The sequence below is a fragment of the Mastomys coucha genome, unplaced genomic scaffold (assembly GCF_008632895.1).
Source record: "Mastomys coucha isolate ucsf_1 unplaced genomic scaffold, UCSF_Mcou_1 pScaffold6, whole genome shotgun sequence".
NCBI lineage: Eukaryota > Metazoa > Chordata > Mammalia > Rodentia > Muridae > Mastomys > Mastomys coucha.
The window spans coordinates 116,633,568-116,658,550 of record NW_022196912.1 but is presented as its reverse complement, the minus strand read 5'-3'; the positions used below and the strand labels follow the sequence as shown (position 1 = coordinate 116,658,550).

The window sequence follows — 24,983 nt, the reverse complement described above, 5'->3', positions numbered from 1 at the left end:
ACTCCATATGTACATGATGACTTAGGAAAAGTCAATAATGAAACTAAATATTTTTCTAATTTCGGTAAAATAAATAATAATCCTTTTTATTATAGGCAAGTGAACAAGATATCCTTAAATATCTGATTAAATGGGGTGAACATCAGTTGATGAAGAGAATAGCAGACAGAGGTAAGTTCAGAAAGTAAGCTTGCACCAGTCACCATCTCTAAGGTTCCAGTGGTTCCAGAAGCTTACTGAGTGCACTCTCATCAGACTTGGAAGCACTCTGCACTGAAGAAACTAGAGGGATTTTGTTTGTTTGTTTGGTTTGGTTTGTTTACCAAAAGTAAAGTACATTAGTGGAGTTGAGTGGAAGATGATAAAATATATCAACTTTTTCAAAAAAAATCCTGATTATAAAAGATTGCTTTTATTATATATTATGTCTTGGATAACATGTTAAGTGATTCAAGGAATGCTAGAATAAAAAATGTTATATAGAGCCCAGCGGTGGTGGTGGTGGTTCATGTCTTTAATCCCAGCACTCAGGAGGTAGAGACAGACAGATTTCTAAGTTCAAGGCCATCCTGGTCTATAAATTGAGTTTCAGGACAGCCAGGGCTACACAGAGAAACCCTGTCTTGAAAAACAGAAAACAATAACAAATGTAATGTAGTGATTAAGGTGTCAGAGAAAGAAACATCATTAAAGATGTTCTGAAATTGATGATGTACAATGGGAGCATACTTTTTAAAATGGTTAGCATGATGAATTTATGTTGTATAAATTTTACTTTTGGTTTTTTTGAGACAAGGTTTTTCTGTGTAGCCCTGGCTGTCCTGGAACTCACTCTGTAGACCAGGCTGGCCTTGAACTCAGAAATCCAGCTGCCTCTGCCTCCCAAGTGCTGGGATAAAATGCGTGTGCCACCACCACCCGGCCAAATTTTACTTTCATTAAGAAACATACAAAGGCCAGGCATAGTGACAGACAACTTTAATCCTGGCACTCAGGAGGTAGAGGGAGCAAATCTATATGGATTTGAGGGCAGCCTGGTTTACATAGTGAGTTCCTTGCCAGCCAGAGTTATTTAGAGAACCTTGTCTCAGAAAGCCTAAAGGGAGGGAGGGAGTTAGTTACACAAGGGACTGAAGGTATAGCTCCGTGGTAAAGCATTTATTTAGTGTGTGTGAAGCCCTAGCATGTGGGACATGTAGCACCACAAAAGGTGTTTTCTCTAGTTCGTTTTTAATGCAGTTTCCTCCAGCTGGGGTTACTGCTGGGTTGTTCCTTATACAATATGGTCTTTTGGTTTTGGAAATACATGATTCATTTTCTTTTTATCCTTGCCACACTTTGGTTGTGTTCGTGAATATGCACCTGCACAGGTGTGACACGTTAATCACAGTCCGTGAATGGAATTCAGAATACAGCCTGCCGAGAGTAAGGCTGTCTTTCCACCAGAGTTTTGACTTGTGCTACATGCCTGGGGCATCAACTCCCCTGGAACTAGAATTACAGGTGGTTGTAAGCTTCCATGTGGGCACTGGGAACCAAACCTGGGTCATCCTCGAGAGTTAAGTACTCTTAACTGTTGAGCTCCCTCCTATGTTGCTACCTAAGCAGTAGAGAATGAAGCAGTCCTTCTGGTTTTCCTCTTAATTACTCTTCTGTGACCTTCAAAGGCCTTCAACGTTTTTCAATTTTGAAAATTTTAACTACAAAGCCATTATAATTAATATGCCCTTCCTCTGTAGCACTCCCCAAGCTCTGCCTAGCATTTGGCCTTGGGACTCTGAATAGCAACATATAATCCATTCTCATTAATAGATTTCAGTATTTGTAAGTTTATCAACTTATTATAATTTAGTTGTAACCTCGGATCTTTTTTTCCTTTTTGTTCTTCTCTCTGCAGTTTCCCCTTCCCCAAGTCTCTCTCCACCGACCTCCCTTTCCCCCAGACCCATCCCCTACTTCACCCTCAGAAAAAAGTAGGCCTTCCATCAACCAGATATGACCTAACTAGGTCCAGGCACATATTTTCAATAAAGCCTGGGTAAGGCAACCTAGTTGGAATAAAAGGGTCCCAAATGCAGGCAAAAGAGGCAGAGACAACCCCCACTCCCACTGTTAGGAAGCCCACAAGAACACTTAGCTATACAACCATTAATTAACCATTTATGTTAATAAATGCAGAGGCCCTAAGTCAGACTTCTGTAGGCTCCCTGATCTCTCTGTGAGCCCACTTGAGTCCCAGTCAGTTGATTCCGTAGGACATGTTCTTGTGGTGTCCTTGATCCCTCTGTCTCTTTCAATCCTTCACCTCACTCCCTCGACCCCTCTGCAGCACTCTGGCTAGTATTTGGCCTTGGGACTCTGTGTCTGTTCCCATTAGTTGCTGGATGAAGTCTCTGGTCTCTCTGATGATGATTATGCTAGGCTATCTATGGTCCCAGCACATGCTACAGTAACCTCAAATCTTTATTCACACACTTTCAGTGTTATTCGTGATCATGCACAGTGTGGCAAGACAAGCTTTTTGAGTTATCAAGAATTAAATTCTCGGGCTGGTGAGATGGCTCAGCAGGGAAGAGCGCCGACTGCTCTTCAGAAGGTCATAAGTTCAAATCCCAGCAACCACATGGTGGCTCACAACCACCCGTAATGAGATCTGACGCCCTCTTCTGGTGCGTCCGAAGACAACTACAGTGTACTTACATATAGTAAATAAATAAATCTTTAAAAAAAAAAAAAAAAAAGAATTAAATTCTCAGCTGGAGTGGTGTGGTGGCTTAATTTCTTAAACTGGTACATACCCTTAGTCCCAGCACTCCAGGGGTGGATCTCTGTGACTTGAGACCAACCTGGTCTACAGAGCGAATTCTAGGATAACCAAGGCTACACAGACAAACTCAAAAAAAAAAAAATTAAATTCTTAGGCCAGGTGTGGTAGTGCTTAGTGGTCCCAACACTAGGAGGCAAAAGCAGGTAGAACTGAGTTCAAAGACAACCTGGTCTGTATATTGAGTTTCTAGACAGCCAGGGCTATGTAGAAGTGACACTGTCTCCAAAAAAAAAAAATCTCAGCCCAAAGATTAATTGAGATACCAATGCTTTGCCTTGTTTTCAGATCTACTGTGAATACCTGTCCTTTTCATAGTCTACCTAATACTTTCTTAATGAAATTTTTTAGATTTATTTTATGTGAATAATTATTTGGTTATACCTATATATATACGCCATGTTTGTGCTTACAGATGTTTGTGAATGGTATGTGGGTACCTGGAATCAAACCCCAGTCTCTATAAAAACAGCAAATACTCTTCAACACTGAGCTGTCTCTACAGCCCCACCTAATAAGTTTTTACATTTTGGATTTTTCATTCATGATCTCAGTTTAATATGGTTGCTGAGTGAAGTGCTAAAGTGTTTCAGATTCTGAAATACAAGAAGGCTGGGATGTCCTTATGGAGAAAATACTCTATGTTTCATAAATTTCATTGAGGCATGAGTTACAGCGTTATTGGCCATGAGCTCGATGTTAATGAATGAATATGTATTAACGTGCCTTTAGACAGAAGCACACAAAGTTATGTCTTGATGAGTTAGCAGAATGATTGTGCCCAGAGGCCCACAGAAAACTAACATCTAGGAGAAGTGGTTAATTTACTGTGTGTGAATTGTGTACAATATAACTACCACACACTGTGAATATTAACTGCCTAGTTACTGGAGTCCATTGGTGCCCTTGTTGATATAGGTTAATAATGAGGAAAAATTGGTCATGATCAAAGATCATATTTATTTGGGCAGGTAAAAAAAAATTCTTCAAGGATAAAATTTTCTTTAAAGTAGTTTTGGGAGTTGGAGAGATGGCTCAGTAGTTAAATAGCATTTGTTCCTTTCCCAGAGGTCCCAGAACCTACATGGTAGGTCACAACAGCTCCATTCCTAGGGGATCCAACACCCACTTGAGTCCTCCGAGGACACTAGACGCACATGATGCACAAACGTACTTGCAGGCAAAAGAGCCATTAAAAACAAAAATAAACAAATAGATGAAATAGGTTTCAGACAAAGTTAGGATGTAAGATTCTCCTGCAAGAATAAGACAAGCAAACTGGGCCATCTTCTTTAGTTACTTTTGTGTATAGGTGGTTCTACCCTTGCTTTTGAAGGTTTTGTATAAGACTTTACATGAAAACAAGATGCTAGCACTTAAAAAAAAAAGTCAGAGATATTGAACAATATTAAAGGACTTGCCTTGCATACAGAGCCATAGATTCTATCCTCAACACCACAAACATAAAAATTGTTTTCTCTATATATAGTTCCCTCACATGATGCATTTGCTTATAAAATGTGGGCTGAGTGTGGTGGTGGATGTCTTTGGTACAGGCAGACAGATTTCTGTGAGTTCAAGGCCAGCCTGGTCTATGTTGTGAGTTCCAAGACAGTCAGGGCTATGTCTCAAAAGACTGGAACTTTTATTACCAACAATATAGATCATGTTTGTTGTGAAAATTATCAAATTTTAAGAAAAAAATATAGCCCCCTAAATTAAAGTTATAATTAAATATTTCCAAAATTTATAATTTTCATAAGCATACATATTTTTCTTTAGATCTTCCTGTCATATCAATACCCAATAAAGAAAAACTTTATTTCTTTCTCAGAACAGACTAGATGTTAAATATTAAAGATTCACCTGTGTGCAGTAACATTTCCATGGAAACTTAGAAGATTAGAACTAGGTAGAATGTACATTAGATTTTGCTCCTTTGGATACAGGTGATTGATACAATATTACCATTAAACGTAAGTAGCCTGGGTTGGGCATGGGAGAACATGTCTCTAATCCCAGAATTTAGGAAATAGGGGTGGGAAGATCAGAAGTTCAGACTCATCCTTAGCTATGTAACAGATTGGAAGCCTAAGGAGAAATTTACATGTAAATAAAGAAAATATCTAATAAAAAAAAAAACCAGATTGGAAGCCAGCCTGGACTACTTGAGATGCCCTCCCTTCCCCTTCTCATACATGATTCCATGACTAGAAGTAGTATATATAGTGCATTGTCCCTCTTGTATTAAAAACTGGACACAGCCTTGATGTTAACAGATTGTCATTTTTCTTACTTTGAGTTAGAATTTAGTACAGAAGTCATAAAAAATGTTCCTGTATTGTAGACACGGCATTTTCTCTTTGTCTGAAAACTTGTGTACTAAATTAAACTTATTTACTACACTTATGTACAATGTCTGGTACTAAGTCCTTATGTAATAGAGAGGAAAACAAGGCTGTCCTAAGACCAACAGGATGGCTGAGTGGGTAGAAGTGCCTGCTAGCCAAGCCTGATGACTTATTTTTGATCCTTGAATTCTGTGTGGGAAGGAAGGACTAAATCCTGAAAGTGGTCCTGGCCTTCACACTCAGTGCAGTGGCATGTGCACACCCCCACACACATGTACTATATCTTTGAAAATTGAGATTTCACTGAAGGCTTTTCCTTTTCTGTTTCATAGAGCCAAACTTACTGAGTGGCACTGCACATAGTGTGAACAAAAGAGGTGTGAAGAGAAGAGACTTGGACATAGAAGAACTTAGAGAGATCCTTTCTTCTCTCTTGCCTTTTGTGCGAATTGAACACATCTTACCTATAAACAGCGAGGTCTTAAGTGATGCAGTAAGTTCCTTTCTTCTTTCATTCCTTTCAGGAAAAGAAAAGTGCCAAACTTACCCTGCTTTAATTCTCTTAAATAATTTTTCCTACTAGCAAAAGACTCGAAACTAGATTTTCAGACGACAGAAACAAACAAATGTCTGATTGGTACAACATTGTGTCCCCAGTGTCTAATGTAGTACAAAAAAGTATGCTTGGTACTGATGTTGCTTGATGCTGATGTTAAGTGGGTAAGTGAGTCTTGCTTCCAAGAAAATAGTTTTCAAGTGAATTAACTTGGTCATTTATCAGTGTAAATCAGTTTGGTCTCTATAAGAAGAAAAGATAGAAATTACCTTTGGAGACTCTTCAAGAACAGTAGTAAATTAGATACAGGACATTGGCTCATATTTGTATAATACATGAGTCATTTGAGTGCATTTTAAGACTCAGCTGAAGATTAATGGAGCTGGGCAAACTTTAATTTCAAAACTCAGGAGGCAGAGGCAGGTAGATGGATCTCTGAGTTCAAGGCCAGCCTCATCTACATGGTGAGCTCCAGGACAGCCAGGTCTACAACGAGACACCTTGTCTTGAAAATAACAGAAAAGAGAAATCAGGGAATATGTATTAATGGATTTGATTATGTTATTCATAAATAAATGAAATTTTTTAAGGATGTGTGTGTGTGCCTGTCTGTACATACACATACATGTATACATGAGTGCACCTAGGCACAAAGGCCAGTAAAGGGCATCAACCCTTCGAGCTAGAGTTACAGGTCTTTGCAGGATACCTGGCTTGTTATGGATGCTGAAATCTAAACTGCAGCCATTATAATTGCTCTTAAGCCATCTATCCAGCTCCTACAGTAATGGTTTTTTAACTAACAAAATTGGCTGAATTTATGAATATGATATATATATTTATTTATATATTTTATATAGTACCTGAAAATCATTATAAGGTTTTTTCTTTAAAGTTTTTACATAACAACTATACATATATACAGTGTAATTTAATGAATGTTTTCAGAGCAATGATATATATTAAATCTGCTTAGTTAGCATACCTACCACTTTAAATGTTTGCAATTTCTTTGTAATAAGAAACTTTAGAATGCCCTTTTGGCTGTTTTGAAATACAGATTATATACTATTGTTATCCAGTCACCTTACTATGTAAAAAGCCCACAAAGACTTACTCTTTCTATTAACATTCTTTTGACATATATCCACACCATGTACTTCCTTCTGCCTCTAGTAACAACTAATTGGATCTTAACTTCTTGAGATTGTTTTTAGATTCTGTGAATGAGTGGGATCATGTGCCTGGCTTACTTCACTTGCCTATTCATGTGGAGATTGACATGACATTAGATGCCCAGTATATATTCTGTTGAGTCATATAAAGTGTGTTTTTTAATTTTTTAAGTCACTTCTATACTATTTTCCGTAAGGCAGAACTGTTTCTTTTCTACCAATGATCTGAAGTGATCTTATTTTCTCTACATCCTTGCCAGTACATCCTGTTTTGTGTGTATTGGAGGGGGTGGGGTTTCGCAGGGTTTTTTTTGTTGTTGTTGTTGGTTTGTTTTTTGAGACAAGGTTTTACTATGTAACTATCTTAGTTAGGTTTTCTATTGCTGTGAAAAGATAACTTGCCCATGACAGCTTTTTTTTTTTCTATGTCATGTCCCTGTTCTCCCCACCCCCCTCACCCTTGCATAAAATGTTTCTCTCTGTAGTAGCCCTATCTGTCCTGTCCTAGCCTCAGACTCAGACCATAGCAACTCTTATAAAGGAAAACATTTAATTGGGACTAGCTTACACATTCAGTTCATTATTGTCATGAGGAGATGCATGGCAGCACACAATCAACATGTGCTGGAGAAGGAACCAAGAATCTACATCTGGATCCAAAGCAGCAGGGAGAGCGAGAGAGACACTGGACCTGGCTTGAGCATTTGAAAACTCAAAGCCCACAAGCCCACCCCGCACCCCGTGACAGCATTTCCTCCAACAATGTCACACCTCTACTGTCTGGTGACCAAACATTTAAATCTATGAATCTATGAAGGCCACAGTAGCTTTACGAGGCCTGGAGCTCAGAGTTTAAACCAAGCTTGCTTCCTACTCACAGGGATCCACTTCCCCTGGTTTCAGAGTGCTTAGACTAGAAGCAGATACCACCAGTCTTTCTGTCTTCTCATGGTTTGAGGGGGAGGGGGGTTGTTGGTTTTTTTTTCCCCCCCCCCCCCGAGACAGGGTTTCTCTGTATAGCCCTGGCTATACAGAAACATTCTGTAGACCAGGCTGGCCTCAAACTCAGAAATCCGCCTGCTTCTGCCTCCCAAGTGCTGGGATTAAAGGCGTACACCACCACTGCCCGGTTTTTTCTCATGTTTTTGATACGACTTCTGTCTTCATTACTTTTTTCCCCATTGTTGGGAAGAGACATTATGACCAAGACAGCTCTTATAACAGAAAACATTTAATTGGGGCTTACAGTTTTAGAGGTTCAGTCCATTATCATCATGGTGGGAAGCATGGTTGCATGCAGTCAGAAATGGTGCTGGAGCAGCCAAGAGTTCTACATCAAGCAGAACTCAAGAACATCAAGCAGCAATCAAGATGTAGACTGGCAAACCTCAAGAGACCTCAAAGCCCACCCCCACAGTGACACACTTCATCCAACAAGGCCACACCTCTTTAATAGTTCCACTCCCTATGGTCAAGCATTCAAACTTATGAGACTGTGGGGGCCATACCTATTCAAACCACCACATCATTTCTTGATGATCAGTGATGTTAAACATGTTTTCACATGTCTACCCTTTATGTATTTTGATAAATGTCTGTTACAGGTCTTTATTTTTAATTTTTTGCTACTAAGCTGATGTCTTTTTTTTTTTCCATTTAATTTTTTGAGACAAGGTTTCTCTGTGTAGCCCTGGCTGTTCTAGAACCCAAGTGCTGGAGTTAAAGACATGAGCCTAAAGGCTTCTAAGTTAAGGTTTCTATTGTTGTGATAAAACACCATGACCAGAGCAACTTGATGAGGAGAGGGATTATTTCAGTTTACAGCTCCACAGCACTATCCCTCACTGAAGGAAGTTGGCAGGAAGAGATGTAGAGGCCGTGGAGGAGTGCTGCTTACTGGCTTGCTCCTCATTGCTTGTTATATCTGTTTTCTTATAGCACCCATAACCATCAGCCCAGGGGTGCAACTGTCCACTCTGGGCTGGACCTTTACACATCATCATTAACAAAGTATCCCATAGACTGACTGCAAGCCAATCATATGGAGACATTTTCTCAATTAAGATTCTTTTTCTCCAGATCCTAGTTTATGTTAAATTGTCATACTAGCCAGCACAGTTGAGTGTCTTCCATATTTTGGATAAGTAATCTCTTTATCAGATGTAAATTTGCAAGTATTTTATTCCACTCTGAGCTGTCCTTCACTCTTGTTTCCTTTGTTGTACAGAGCTTTCAGTTTGATAAAATTCCTTTTGTCTCTTTTAGCTTTTGTTGCCTGATGCAAACTTGCCAAAAAGGTTTTGGCTGTGTTTTATTTTAGAAATTTCATAGTTTCATGTATCTTAATCTACCTGGAGATACTTTTTATAAATAGTGAGAGATAAGAGTCTATATTTCTACATGTAGATGGATATTCAGTTTTCAAAAAACCATTTATTCAGCAAGCTACTACCAAATCAGGCATATTTTGCCTATCATACAGTATACCTATCATGAGAAAAGTTTTGAAAAAAGTTTATTCTTGAGACTAACACATTAGCATAAGGAAAGATAAACAAGTTTCAAATCTGTTTGGGGTGGTTTTGGAATATAGAAGCTGAGTGATTTAAGGCATGGATTAAAATGAAGTAATCAGTTGTCTTTGCGTATATAATCAGATTTCTTGATTCTTCCTAGCATGCATATTCAGAAAATGGAACTCTAGACTGATCTGAATATGAGTTTTTCATCCTCCTAAGATGTCACATGTTTTAGACACTTGTTTAGACTAATATCATGGCTTGGATTCCATAAAAATGTTTATATATTTAAAAAATAACCAAGACAGCCATTTTTGTCATACTTCATCAGTGTCGGATTATGGTATTTTTATTTTGTTTTACTTGAATGAGTGTTTTGCCTGCATTTTTGTCTGGTAGCCATGGAGACCAGAAGAAGGCATTGGATCCCCTTGGACTGGAGTTAAAGTTGGTTATGAGCTGGAAATCAAACCCAGGCCCTCTGCAAGAGTAGCTAGTGCTCTTAACTTCTGAGCCATCTCTCCAGTTTATTAAAAGTAGTTTCTAAGTTAAAGCAAATAACTAAGGCTGTTTAATCGGGTTTTTCCTAAGTTTCAAAATTATCCTTTCCATTATATGTTTTTCTCTCTTTGTTGCAGATTTTTTAACTGTAAATTAATGGGTTCATTCCTATGGTTTCTAGAAGTTCTGTTCCATTGATCCATGTCTCTCTATTTATGACCATGTTATGCTCTTGAGATTTCTCTAACTTTATAGTATATTTTGTCATCAGATAATATGATGCCTTCTCCAGCTCATTTCTTTTGCCTAATATTACTTTAGCTTTGCAGGTCTTTTGTATTTCCATAAAAATCTTTGTATTTTTTTCTATTTCTTTGAAAAATGTCATTGAGATTTTCATCAGGTTTCCATTGACAATTTTCTTAGAGTTTCTGCTGCTGTGATAAAACATCATGACCAAAAGTAATTTAGGGAGGAAAGGGTTTATTTCATCTTACACTTCCACATCACTGTCCATTATCAAAGGAATTCAGGTCAGGAACTCAAGACAGGAACCTGGAAGTAGGAACTGAAGCAGTAGCCACAGAGGAGCACTGCTTTCTGACTTGGTCACCTTGTATTCTTCTACCATCCAGGACCACCAACCCGCAATTGGCTGGGTCCTCCCACATCATTCATCCCCCCCAAAAAAAAAGAATCCTACAGGTTTGCATATAGGCCATTTTCTCAATTAAGGTCTCTTCTTCTCAGATATGTTTAGGTTTGTGTCAAGTTGACAAAAAAACAGCACAGTACACATTGCTTTGGATATTACTGCTACTTTAGTATTTCTTCTATCTACAAACATGAGGTATCTTACCATCTATTTGTATATTTTAAGTTTCTTTTTTTGTTTGTTGTTTGTTTGTTTTTTATGGAAACAGGGCATCGTTTAGCCAAGGATGACCTGTCTCTACCTCCTAAGTGCTGGGATTGCAGATGTGTTCCAACATACCCAGGTTATAGTTGATTGTCTCTAGGACATTATGAATGCTAGGTAGGCACTCTACAAACTGGCTACATCCTCAGCCCCTATTTCTAGGTATTTTAATATTTTTTCATAGCTATTATAAATGGGATGGTTTGTCAACTTTTTTTCATATAGCTCACTATTAGTGTTTAGGAATGCTACTGATTTTTGTGTGTTGATTCTGAATTCTACTACTTAATTTGTTTATTAAATCCAAAGATCTAACTTTTTTTTTTTTTTTTTTTTTTGGTGAAATCTTCAGGATTTTCATTTAATCTTTACCATCACAGGAGGACCTGAGGGGCTTGTTTATGGGTTCCTAGCATCATTAAGGGAACTATGGAGTGATACTTAATTTTCAGTCTTGCAGCTCCCCACTTTCAGAAGCACACAGCAGCAGCCCTACAGTTAGACAAGCCATCTGTGCTCACATAGTTCACCATTGCTGTTACTAGGCCCACATCTAAAGAGATCTCAGTAAACTGAAAAGTGTTCACACATTTTCTGATTTGGGGTTTGAGGTTGGTGTCAGGTCCCACTCCCTGAGAAGAGTCTACTCTATAGTGTCCTGTGCTGTACGTAAGATCAACTCCATGATGCTTTGTCTTGGTTAGTGTTGGGAACAGAGTAAACAAGGAAAAAAATAATCAGTTTTCATCAAATTTTACCCAAAGTAGTCCAAATTAATAAATTTGTCTTTATGTGCTTTTGTAAAACCATCAGCCCTCTAGAGGAAAATGGGCAATTGTGTTGCATATTGCCATATTCTTTATTGCTACTAAACATTTAAGGTATTGCTAAGTTTACATAAATTCTTATTTAAATTGTGGTAAAGTTTGTGTATTTTGTTTTATAACTGTATTATTGTTGTCTTAATAGTATTGTAGTTGTACTGGCTGGTTTTGTGTGTTAACTTGACACAGGCTGGAGTTATCACAGAGAAGGGAGCTTCAGTTGGGGAAGTGCCTCCATGAGATCCAGCTGTGGGGCATTTTCTCAATTAGTGATCAAGGGGGTAGGGCCCCTTCTGGGTGGTGCCATCCCTGGGCTGGAAGTCTTGAGTTCTATAAGAGAGCAGGCTGAGCAAGCCAGAGTGAGCAAGCCAGTAAGGAACATCTCTCCATGGCCTCTGCATCAGCTCCTGCTTCCTGACCTGCTTGAGTTCCAGTCCTGACTTCCTCTGGTGATAAACAGCAATGTGGAAGTATAAGCTCAATAAACCCTTTCCTCCCCAACTTGCTTCTTGGTCATGATGTTTGTGCAGGAATAGAAACCCTGACTAAGACAGTAGTGTTGCATATATCTTGTTTATTTATTAAAAATATTTGTTCATCTTGTTTTTTAAGATGAAAAGAGGCTTGATCAGTACACCTCCATCCGATATGCTTCCTACAACAGAGGGGGGGAAGTCGAATGCCTGGCTTCGGCAGAAAAATGCTGGCATATATGTTCGTCCTCGGCTGTTTTCTCCCTATGTGGAAGAAGCGAAGGTAATAGAAACATTGGAAGGTAGCAGATGACTTTATTACCAACTTAGTATTTGCAAGCGACCCAGACATGTAGTAATAGGGAAAGTGAAAGTAAAATCTAGTTTATCACTTGTTTTCTGCAATGTTTAATTATCAAGGATATTTTTAAAACTTAAGATGCATTTTACCTCCTTGCCTTGCAAATCATCCTAGCTGCAGGACACAGCTGTGCCTTATAGTCTGCAGGGTGGGGAGGTGACTGCAGCACACTGCTTTGCTTACCTTCCTCATGAACTAAGAGATACGTGATCTCTTTGATTAACCTTCCAGAATAGCTGGCTTGTGAGCTCAGTTTAGTTTTAGGGTAAGCATTTAAACAGAGTTTCAATCTTGTTAGTAAATAGCATGACCTGTGTATACTATAACGTAGAGAACTCTCCAAGAAGAAAAGATAATGTGAGAGCAAAGCACTGCTCTATTAGATGTTAGTGTAGAGTTTGAGAAACTAATAGTCTTTTAAATCACCAACAAGATTCTGTTTGGTGGTGGTGGTGGTGGTGGTGGTAGTGATGGTGGTGGTTAGAGCAGGTCTCACTTTGTAGTCCTGACTGGCCTCAAACTCACAGAGATCTGCTTACCTCTGCCTCCAAAGTTCTGGGATTAAAGGCATGTACCACAAAGCCAACACAATCAATGCCCTTAACCACTGAGCCATTCAGCCAAATATACATGATGTCCATGTTGGCACATGTGCTATATAACATGTGAGTGGAGAGCAGAAGACAACGTTGTGAAGTCAGTTATTCTCCTTCCACCTTCACGGGTCCAGAGAAGGATGAGTGGCAGATATTGTAAGCAGATCTAAGACAATAGGACGGCCAGTGGTCACGTCTGGCCTTTCTGATAGATACTCGTTCTTTCTTCTGCTTCAAGGCTAGGCAGCCATACCAGGTGTGGCACTTGGACAGTGCCTAAGATGAGCTCTTCCCCCAGTAAATGTGGACAATCTTTGTATATTATGGTGTTTGGACCATTCTGCAGTGTAGTGAGAGAGATGCACTGGAATTTATTTAACAAAATGGGGCTTATTTATAGATCTGTTGTGTTAAATAGCAATGATTTTATATGTTTTACATATGTATGTATATATGTGCATGTATGTGCACATGCATTTTCCCTTCTTTGAGGACAAGGTCTCACTGTCTAGTCCTATCTGTTCTGGAAATCACTATGAAGACCAGGCTGATCTAGAACTCACAGAGACTTGCCTACTCCTGTGGCTAAAGTGCTAGGATTAAAGCTGTGCATCCAATGCCTGGCCTAATTTTTGTATTTTGAGCATTTTTGTTTCATCTAATACTTAGCATATGTACACACTGTCTATGGTTTGTGTATAGTTTACTTCTGACCAATGTATAGACAAACTTTTTAGAAAATGGTATCTTTTCAAGATATTTAAAAAAGAGAAGCACTTTTTCTCCTTTTACCACTAATTTTAAACTTTATGAGAAATGGTAACTTCATGCTTTTTTATATGATGATGATATCAGCGCAAGTGTGATCTGAATGAAGGCTGACCAGTTCCGCTCCAATATTGCAGTCAGTGCTGGATGAGATGATGGTGGAGCAGACAGATCTGGTGCGACTGCGAATGGTGCGCATGTCCAACGTCCCAGACACACTCTACATGGTCAGCAATGCCATGCCCCAGTGCTGCCACATGATCAGCCACCAGCAGATCAGCAGTAACCAGTCGAGCCCTCCATCAGTTGTAGCCAATGAAATCCCAGGTAAGGCAGTACCCGTTCTTTTGTTTTTACAGTTGCCAGTTGAACCTCACTCTTACATTAGTTGATTCTGCCCACATTTCAGTGCCCTTTGTGCATCATTCCATTGTCGGATATGCACTGTGGGTCAGAATCATTCCTGTTAAGAATGACTACTTTAGAGGAATTCAGATTTTTTTCTGTCCATATAAGAACCTTTTTGAGGCAGGCATGATGGCATATACCTGTCGCCCCAGGATCTAAGGGGGAAAGGCAAAAAGATCCTGAGTTACATAAACAAAAACCTGTCTCAAAAACAAAAACCTTCAGGAGGTGACTGCTGTGTCCTCCTCTCCCAAATGCAATCCCTGTTAGCTAGTATAACTGTCATATCCAAAGACTGCAATGACTAGTGGTCAGAAGTTCACGCCAGCCCTCACCACTTGCCATTGCAGGCTTCAGAATAAGTCTAACAGACTATGGCATTATCAGTAGTACCATTCGTTTCTGCTTACACAGCTATGCAAAGATGAATGACATGGTGACACAACTTTTCATCACATTCACAGCTTTATTTTGAACTGTTTTCTTCCATAAGTTGCTTTCATATTTGGCTATTCTGTGTGTACTTATGTACATTGGGTAACAGTGTGAAGAGTCTTTTAGACTATTGTACAATTTGAAGGTTTGATATAATCATGCTTGGTTTTCTTTCTTTTCTCCTTTTTTCCTCCCCCTCCTTCCCTTCTCCCCCCTTCTCTTCTTCCCTCCCTCCCTCCTCTTCTTTCTCTTCCTCCTCCTCCTCCCGCTTCTCCCCCCAGCCCCCCCTCCCCCGTGTCTCACTATATAACCCAGGCTGGCCTTGTACTCCACCTGTGTCTATCTCCTGACTATTAGGATTAAAGGCTATGTTGTTACGCTCAGCCTATAGTGTTTTCTTTTAAGCTTGAGTAGATGCATATTAGCATAACTTCATCTTAGAATTTAACCTCAAAATTCCAAAACATTCACAGTATGATCAGGAAAATTAAGCTTGTCTGTCATTTAGGCAAAGAGACATGGCCCTACTAAGGTTCTTTTTCTGATCTTCCCCAGCATACTAAGAAAAGGCTATGCAGCTATTAGGAAAGATTATAACTATGCCATTTATGTATATGACTTTGGACTGAATAGTAATCTTCTCATTGTGGAGTGCAGATAATGCCTCCTTTCTAGAGTCATTGTGCAGATTTAATGAAGTGCCACGACTATATTCTAAGAAATCTGTCTGGTTCAGAGTAAGCACTCAGGAAACTGTAGGCTCCATTCTAGCAATTGTGCCAGGGATCTATAGGCTTCGTCTTCTGTCTCCTTAGCTCAGGTTGCTAAGCATTTGTTATGCTTTTCTTCTCCTTTCACTCTAGTTTCTGCATTGTGGCCATATAACCTCACTAGTAGCTACTCAGTACTTAGACAGCCATGTGTGTCAGTACCCAAATTGAATAGTATGACCATGTTCCAATAAAACTACACTCAGGGTACCTCCAGGACCTTTGCTTTCTTCTGTTCTCTTAGTTAGGGTTACTATTGCTGTGATGAAACATCATAACCAAAAGCATGAAGGCAAGGAAAGGCTTTATTTGGCTTACATTCCACCTTGTAATCCGTCATTGAAGGAAATCAGGACAGAAACTCAAGTAGAGCAGGAACCCAAAGCAGAGCTGATACAGGGGCTACAGAGAGGTGCTACTTACTGGCTTGCTCCTCATGACTTGCTCAGTATGCTTTCTTATAGAACACAGGATTTCCAGTCCTGGGATGGCTCCACCCATAGTGGACTAGGCCCTCCCACATAAATCACTAATTAAGAAGATGCTCTGTAGGCTGTCCCACAGCCTCTATAAGCCCAAACTTATAGAGGGATTTGCTCAATTGAAGCTCCCTTGTATCAAGTTGACATAAAACTAGCCAGCACATTTGTGTTAGGTAGTTTCAGAGTGATTGTCAGGGAGTCACAGCTCTGGTCCTCTTATCCCCTATAAACACAACTACCTGATATACACAGAATGTATTTAAATTGTTCGTCTGTCATCTGTCAATACACATATAGTTTGTGCCATTGAGCACTGGGTTCTGTTGTCAAGCCAGCTGTTTGTGTCATGGGCTCTCTCACTTGCATTTGTTCTATGCATCTGTCTTCTGCTCAGGAAGCCTCCCCTGTTTCCTTTGCCTGCCTACTTTCTAGAACCCTCCTTTGTCAAAACTTGTCTTAAGGAACCTTCCCCTGCCTTCAGCCCAGCCTGGGTGCTGCTTCCTGCCCTCTATTTGCTTACTGAGTTTACAGTGACTAAAGCCAGAATTTTTTATTATTCTTTTTTTTTTTAAGATTTATTTATTTATTATATGTAAAGTACACTGTAGCTGTCTTCAGTCATTCCACAAGAGGGCATCAGATCTCATTATGGATGGTTGTGAGCCACCATGTGGTTGCTGGAATTTGAACTTGGGACCTTTGGAAGAGCAGTCAGTGCTCTTAACCGCTGAGCCATCTCTCCAGCCAAGCCAGAATTTTTTAAGAACAGGGTTCATGCCTTTTGTTTTTTAACTCTAATTGCCCAAGGACAATCCCTGGTGTTTGTCAGAACTCAGTTACTTGATATTTTGTTTGTTTGTGATGTGAAATAAAACTAGGCTAACGCTGCCTCACTGAGCTGCGTCCCAGCCCTTATGGTGAATATATTTGGAAGACATGGGAAGAGTAGATGCAAGTAAAGTGGCTGGGTTTTTTTTGTTGTTGTTGTTGTTTTGGTTCTTTGGTAAGGGCTTCTCTGGTTAGTCTTTGGCTCTCCTGGAACTCACTATGTAGAACAGGCTGGCTTTGAACTTCAAGATCTGCCTGCCTCTGCCTCCTGAGTGGGACATACCAGTACAATTTTATTTGTGCTGTGGCTGAAAATGATAAATTTAGGAGCTGTTTAGTATATAATCAAGAGCCTTTGGTGCCCAGAGAAATTTTAAAACCTTGGAAAATAATTGGAGACATATAAATTGAATATTTCCAGGGAATTAAAATACTATCTTTAAAAAATGTGTGAAAAGATTCTGCTGTAGCATATGTTTCTCTTTGTGCTTGCTGAGTAGTCTTGTGTAGCTCAGGAATTGTCCTGTCTTTCTCCTTCTAGTTCCTCGTCTCCTCATTATGAAGGATATGGTGAGGCGCCTGCAGGAACTGCGGCACACAGAGCAGGTACAGAGAGCCTATGCACTGAACTGTGGGGAAGGTGCCACCGTCAGCTATGAAATCCAGATCCGAGTGCTCAGAGAGTTTGGTCTGGCAGATGCCGCTGCAGAGCTCCTGCAGGTAGGACACAGTGCTGAGCTGGGAAAGGGAGCTGGAATACCTCAGTCAGGTCCTGAGGAGCCCTCAGCTGCTGCTTTTTCTCCTACTTAGGCTTTTGCTACCACTGATGTCTTTAATAGCCTGCAGGTTTCTCCTGGTGAGAGACAACTTGGTAGAGCAGCCTGAGCACAGAGTTGGCCCTGCTGTTTCTAATCTATTAAGTAGATGAAGTCACTTACCCTCTCTTTGCTCATGTGAAGTGAAGACAGGAAGTTATGTAAAGCAGCTGTGTGTATGGGGTGTAACACGCATCTAGCAGGCAGCTACTGCAGATGTCTATCTCAGGAGAGATCAGAGGGGAAGTAGAAAATGCCAGGCCTCACTACTCACTCTGGTCATTTGCATTTCCAGTTTGGCTGGAAACAAACGCTGTTACACACGCTGATCATCCAGGTCTCTTGTTTCTTCTCTTTTTCTTTCAGGAGGTGTTTTTAAACACAGCCAGAGAATCAAACACAGGATTTTTTTTTTCCTAGCTAGAAAACACAAACCCTCATTTATAGTAATTAGATACAAAAAATAAATAAATAACATTGGTTTTACAATTAAAGTAGGATTTGTAAAATAGTCTAATGAAAATATCTAAATAACTTTAAATAAATTTTAATTTTATCTCACCAACTGAAGCAACTGTTTTTAACCTCACCTTCAAATACCCTTAGCCTCAGTTGCAACTGGCTAGTGTGGTGTGTTGCTCCTTGGTAAGGCAGCGAATGACTTAGGCCATACTTTACTGTTGTTTCCATCAGTAAAGCTACACAGCAGTATTTAACTTTTTTAATATAATGTTTTTACTTTTTGAGATTATAATATAATCTTATTATTTCCCTCTTCCTTTTTCCCCCTCCTCATCCCTCCCAAGGATCCCCCTTCTCCTTGCTCTTTTTCAAATTCATGGCCTCTCTTTAATTATTGTTGAGTGTGTGTGTGTGTCTGTGTCTGTCTGTGTGTCTGTGTGTGTCTGTGTGTCTGTGTGTGTGTCTGTGTGTTCCTAGCTTTTTAAATACAACTTGCTCGGTCTATATAGTGTTGCTTGTATAGATGCTTTCAGTTGGTGTGCTCCTCCCTAGGGAAGACTATTTCTCTCACTGTCAGATTCCTTAGTTGCCTGTACTTATTTGTTTGTGGCTATAGCCTTGTGATTATCCCCCTTCAGTGTTAGCCTGTCTGTTCCTATCATCCTTCTTAGGGTCATTTCTTTCCCTTTGCCATTTTAAATTTTATTTTCTGTCTGGGTGGTGGGATCACATGCTTTCAATTCTAGCGGGGAGATCTCTGAACTGAAGGCCAGCCTAGCCTATATTGGGAGTTCCAGGCCAGTGAGAACTATATAGTGAGACCCTGTCTTTACCAAAAAAAGAGAAAAAAGAAAAAAACTCCAGGTGGTAGAGGCACACACTTTTTTTTTTTTTTTTGGTTTTTCAAGACAGGGTTTTTCTGTATAGTCCTGGTTGTCCTGGAACTCACTCTGTAGACCAGGCTGGCCTCGAACTCAGAAATCCTCCTACCTCTGCCTCCCAAGTGCTGGGATTAAAGGTGTGCACCACCACCGCCCGTCGGAGACACACACTTTTACTCCCAGCACTTGGAAAGCAGTGGATCTCTGTGTTCAAGGCCAGTCTGGTCTACAGAGAAAGTATCACAACAGACAGGACCACACAGAGAAATCCTGTCTCAAAAGAGCAAAAACAAAAATGAAACTCTAAAATACCCAGTATCTTAATTTTATAAATTGTACAGCAACATTCTACATTTATCAATATCTCAGTGTAAGTTACTAATGCATAGTGTGTAAGGATGGTGTGTAGTTACTTCAAATAGATACAGAGATGATGTATCAGAAACTTTCTAGAAAGAACCTTCCCTGTCAATGTTTAATATCTTTGGCAATGACATTTGAATTACATTTTACTTCTGGAGTTTGGCTTTGTCACATGATCTTGCCTGAGCTGCTTGCCAGAATATTAGTGGAGCAGCTTTGTCTGTGCTGTCTCCTGCACTCTGTCCTTAGTACTGCTGTCCCTTGATATCTGACATGTACATTTCCATTTTTAAAATCCAATAAAGGTACAAATGTAAAACCAGATGAAATGGCACACACATATGAACCCAGCACTTGGAATGCTGAGGCTGTAAGCTTGGGAGTTTAAGGCCAGCCTCTGCTACACAGTGAGTTAGAGGCCGGCCTGCGCTATCAGGGAAGAAGAAAGTATAACACATCCAGGCATGCACATTTCTGTAAGCCCAGTACTTGAAGCAGGGGAGTCTAAAGCTCAGCCTCACCAAGGTCACCCTCAGTTCTGAGTTCAAGGCAGCCTATGCTAAAATGCTAACCTTTACATCTTTATAATCTTTCTTAGAATCCTCACAAGTTCTTTCCTGATGAACGATTTGGAGATGAAAGTCCGCTCTTAACAATGAGGCAGCCTGGGAGATGCCGTGTCAACAGTACCCCTACTGCAGAAACCATGTTTACAGACCTGGACTCTTTCGTGGCCTTCCATCCACCTTTACCCCCTCCTCCCCCTCCATACCACCCTCCAGCTACCCCAATCCATAACCAGCTCAAGACAGGCTGGAAACAAAGGCCTCCCAGTCATCACCCTTCCCGTTCATTTTCTTACCCCTGCAATCATTCACTGTTTCACTCTAGAACAGTTCCTAAGCCTGGCCCTCCCCCAGTCTATGCAGGGGTTAAAGTAGCACCTCCTGACTGTACCAACACCACAGGCCTGGGGAGACAGACGGTCGCTGCTGCAGCTGCAGCTGCCGCCGCCTCAGCAGCAATAATATCTGAGAAGCAAGTGGTAAGTCTACACTTAGATAACTTTCTCAAAAACAAAGGTATAGGACCTTGGGAGCTCTTCTCTGAGCTCCACGGATCCTGATGGGACTTAGCAACATCCAGAAAGAAGTGTTACTAACTAGCTGGAAGCTTCTCTTCAGGGGATTGAAAAAGAGGAGGGCAGGCATAGATAGAAGAGACTTGAGGTGAGTGAAATGGGGGCAAGCAGTGTCCTGCTGTGCCCTGCCAGCTGGATGTAGCACAGTGATTAAGCTGTGCACACACCAGTATCCTGATTTTCCATGCAAGTATGTATGTAGAATTCTATGTCCTGTTATCTTAAGTACTATGACCACTAGTATCAGGGTGTGTGGCAAAGACCCCCTTTGAGAAAACCAACAAATAAGTTCTCATTCCTGTTTCCACCTCGAGCCCACTCATTCGTCAGACCCTCATTTGACTTGGCTTTGACTAGGGCAAGTAGGTAGTAATTGAGAGAGGGTTTTTATCTGATTTTTGATCTTCTAAAGATTGGACTTGTAATTCTTCATACTCTTGTCATGTGCTATCAGCAGCAGTCAATGGAGAAAAATAAATGTGTACCTGTTCATGGAAACATCCTTAATGTAGATCTCATCGGAAGTGATGAACTTGTATAGACCTTTGGTCATATTATTATCCTTCCCCTTTTGGTCCCTCTGTCCCTCCCTGCTCTCTGATGGCCTAGCCTTACAGTTTTAAAAGTCCTATTTTGTATTTTAAGTACAATTCTCTCTAAAGGTTATTTATTAATATATTCACTGATTCAATCCTGACTATAGTGAAAAATATAAATAACCTAAATTTCTAATAATAGGGTTAGGTATGGTGACACACACTTGTAATCTCAGCACCGTGGGAGTCTGAAGTAGAAAGATGGGTTCAACTTAGACATTTAGAAAGTGAAAATAAAAAAGTTGGGCACAGTGGTGCATCTGTAATCTCTGTACAGGAAGCAAAGAATGAGGAGTACTGCACATTTCAGGACAGCTAGGGCTGCCCTCTCTCAGAGAAACAAACCAAGAATGTTGGAGATAGCTTTGTGTTCAAAGTTTTCTTGTGCAATCAAGAAGACCCAAGTTTGGTTTTCTTTTTTAATTGTTAATATTTTATGTATATGATTGTGTTATATGCATATATAGTCTATGTACCACATGTATACCTGATGCCCATGAAAGTTAAAAGAAGTTATTAGATCCCCTAGAACTGTGATTACAGAAAGTTATGAGCCACCATGTGGGTACTGGGAATTGAACACAGGTCCTTTGGAAGAGAAGACAGTGCTCTTCTTAATCACTGAGCTATCTCTCTAGCCCCACACCTAAATTTAGATCCCCAGAACTTACCTAAAAGCCAAGAGGGTGTGGCAGCCCACTTGGAACTCCAGCATCAGAAATATGAAAGGGATTCCCCAGACTAAGATGGCTAGCCAGATAACCATTATCAGTGAGTTCTAGGTTTGAATAAGAGAATCTGCCTTGGCTCTACGTAGTGACACACACCTTTAATCTCAGCACTTGGGAGGCAGAGGCACAGATCTCTGCGAGTTCAGGGCCAGCCTGGTCTATGTGAGTTCCAGGACAACCAGAATACATAGAAAGGCCTGCAGAGGAGGATGAGGTAGAGGAGAGAAAAGAGACATGGGTGTGCAGGAGCAAGGAGTAGTAGACAAATGATTAAATTACATCTCAATACAGTAAAATGTTACATGGTGATTTCAAGTAATCTCAAAGGAAATTGAGTGACAAAACTGTGTGCACTAAATTTTGTATATAATACAGATTCATAGATACAAAGCTGAAGAGCTACATAATGCTAACAGTGATAACCTCTGTGGGAAAGTGTAATGGTTTATTTTATTCTTATATGTATAATTGTACTTTTAGGACTCCTAAATACAATGATGTACTTGTAATCTTGAAAGGATTTGAAAGAAATGTATGGATTTTTTTCTTCTTTTTGATCATGCCCCTTTGTTTCTGTCTCAGTGTCCACAGCCTGTGCTGAATGATCTGATGCCAGATATCGCCATGGGGGTGTCTACACTGTCACTCAAGGACAGGAGGCTCCCAGAGCTTGCTGCAGACACAGAATTATGCCATACAGTTTCTGAAGCAGGAACAGGGCCTCCCCAGCATCTCTCATGTATTCCACAGAGACATACACACACATCTCGGAAAAAACACACACTAGAGCAGAAACCAGATGGTAGAGAAAATCAGCAGGAATACCCAGACCTCTATGACTTCTCAAATGCTGCCTGCAGACCTTCCACTCCTGCTCCTGGCAGACGTTCTCCTTCCCCTTCTCATGGTAGATACTTTGGTCCAGACTTGTACAGCCACAATAAGGCATCACCAAATGGCTTAAAGTCAGCTTACCTTCCTGGTCAGACCTCTCCTAAAAAGCAGGAAGATACTAGGAGAGAATATCCACTTTCTCCCGATGGGCATCTACACAAGCAGAAGAATGAGCCAATACGTCTGGATGTTGTTGAGCAGCCTCCCCAGAGGTCAGACTTTCCTTCGGCAGCCTCAGAAAATACTAGTAATGGTCCAGCCCATGTCAGGGCACGAACTGCAGTAGAAACTGACTTGACTTTTGGGCTGACACCTAACAGACCTCCTTCCCATTCTGCATGTAGCTCTGAAGTTCTCGAAGAGCGATCCAGTAGAAGACTGACAGACAGCGAATCCCTTGGCCACGGAGCTCAGAGAAGTGCAGATCTGGAAAGGGACGATTCCATTAGCAGAGGAAGGAGGTCGCCAAGCAAGCCAGACTTCCTCTACAAAAAGTCTGCCCTCTGAAGTAGCTTCCGAGTCTGTGCCTGAGATGTGAAACATCCTGTCTTATGATGTAACCCAACAACTTACTGACCAGTTTATCGATGCCAGCTCCGTTTCACATTTTATCTAGCTTTTGTGTGTATATATGTTTATTATACATGGCATGCTAAGAGGGTTGTTTTGAATGCTGCATCTGTCTTTTGTGTTTAACAGTTGTGTGGGGAACATCCTGAAGAGCAAGCAAGCTGGCACTTTCTCTCCTTTACAGATGACTAACTTTTTGCACTTGTACATTTTATTTGTATTGATTTTATAACAGTGTGTTAAACTTTATTGCTACATTTAAAGGACTGTATTTTCATACTTTTTGCATTTTACGTATCATCTACCAGTTTCCATGTGCATTGGGTTGCACACTAAGATGTATTTTCTTACAAAATTTTTGTTTATTTTTTAATTATAGAAATTCCAAAGAACAGCACATCAAACGCTCCTCTCTTTTTTGGTGATTGTTTCAGTTCAGAACTCTTCCTGCTCAGTCTCCATAAATCTGATGTCATTCTTTTTTGTAAGCCAGTCTTCATTCCCCTCAGCAGAAGTCCAGGTCTCCATGGTTTTTTGATTCAGTAAAGAACAGGAAGGAGGAAAGCCTTGGTGTCCAGCAGTGGCTGCTGTGTACTTAGAGTGTGGGTTTTGTTGGATCCCTGTAGATTCTGGAGTAGAGTTACACTCACTCACAAGACTTAAGGAAATTAGACTTTCACATTATGGAAACCGTAAAGCTGGGCTTGGTGTGGATGTGCACAGCTGGATTCCCAGCACATAGTGGGTGGAGACAACCAGTCAGAAGTTCAAAGTCATTTTAGGCTACATAGTAAATTCAAAGTTAGGCTGGGTTTGTGAGCCCTGCCTCAAAAAAACAAAAACAAAAACAAAAAAAACAAAATGAAACAAACAATAGCAAAGATGGTGATATCACACACAAGGCACACTGATGGGGTGCCTGGCTGTGCATGTGATTTGCCATACTGGGGGAAATGACTGCCTTTAGTTGTCTTGCATTTGGGGGTTGGGGGGACAAAAACAAAAGGGCTCCAGTCTTATGTATGTCATTTGGTATTTGTAATCATGTATTTTTTCTTAATATTATCAAGTATGTCTGGATTTTGGTATCTTCTACAAAGTGCTTTACCACCAAAAAAATGATTTTGTTTTCAGTAAAACACTACATGTCCTACTTGAACTCCACCGGAGGTGCTGGTTTGGTATTTACTGAATCACTGAGCATGTGGGGTCCTTCATGATCCCTTCCCTTGGAAGGGCAATGTGTGAGCTAAGGACTGTTTTTGTTTGGTTGCTTTTTCTTACTTTGCAATGTAAATATATTAATATTTAAGTTTTTAAATCACTTCAGCACCATTTGAACATTCATTTTTGTATTTTTATACAGCCGTAGCACCTAGAAGAAAAGAGGCTTCCTGAACATTCTGTATGGAAACGATGTTTGGGAGCCTCTTCTCTATATGTGTACACATAACTAGGACTCACTCACTCACTCTAAAACTATGCAGGGCCAGGGAGCCTTCACAAGCCGCCGAGAAGCGAATTGCACACGCTTTGAAGTAAATAGATTTCTATTGGGTATCAGCAACTCTGATTTCTCCTGAAACTGTAGTTTCTCTTACAATCTTTTCCTGCTTTACCCTGTGGATACACACTCAGGAATGATCTGACATTTGAACCATCCCAACAGTAGATAATATCATAGATGAGAACATGCCCTTCTCTGTATTCCCCACAATCGCTGCCACTGGTTCTGTTGCC

At 40.3% G+C, this 24,983-nt stretch overlaps 1 protein-coding gene across 3 annotated transcripts in view; it reads left to right on the top strand.

Annotated features, from left to right (window-relative positions):
• Btbd7 (BTB domain containing 7) overlaps window positions 1–24,348 on the top strand; it is a 94,379-nt gene extending 70,031 nt beyond the window's left edge. For all 3 annotated transcript variants that reach the window (XM_031357214.1, XM_031357216.1, XM_031357215.1), the window contains 7 exons: window positions 96–171; window positions 5,508–5,668; window positions 12,282–12,425; window positions 14,005–14,194; window positions 17,332–17,510; window positions 19,910–20,356; window positions 22,362–24,348. In XM_031357214.1, the coding sequence (XP_031213074.1) occupies window positions 96–171; window positions 5,508–5,668; window positions 12,282–12,425; window positions 14,005–14,194; window positions 17,332–17,510; window positions 19,910–20,356; window positions 22,362–23,180 (2,016 nt within the window). In that variant the 3' untranslated portion in view covers window positions 23,181–24,348. The remainder of the gene's footprint in view (window positions 1–95; window positions 172–5,507; window positions 5,669–12,281; window positions 12,426–14,004; window positions 14,195–17,331; window positions 17,511–19,909; window positions 20,357–22,361) is intronic.
• Window positions 24,349–24,983: the final 635 nt, after the last annotated feature.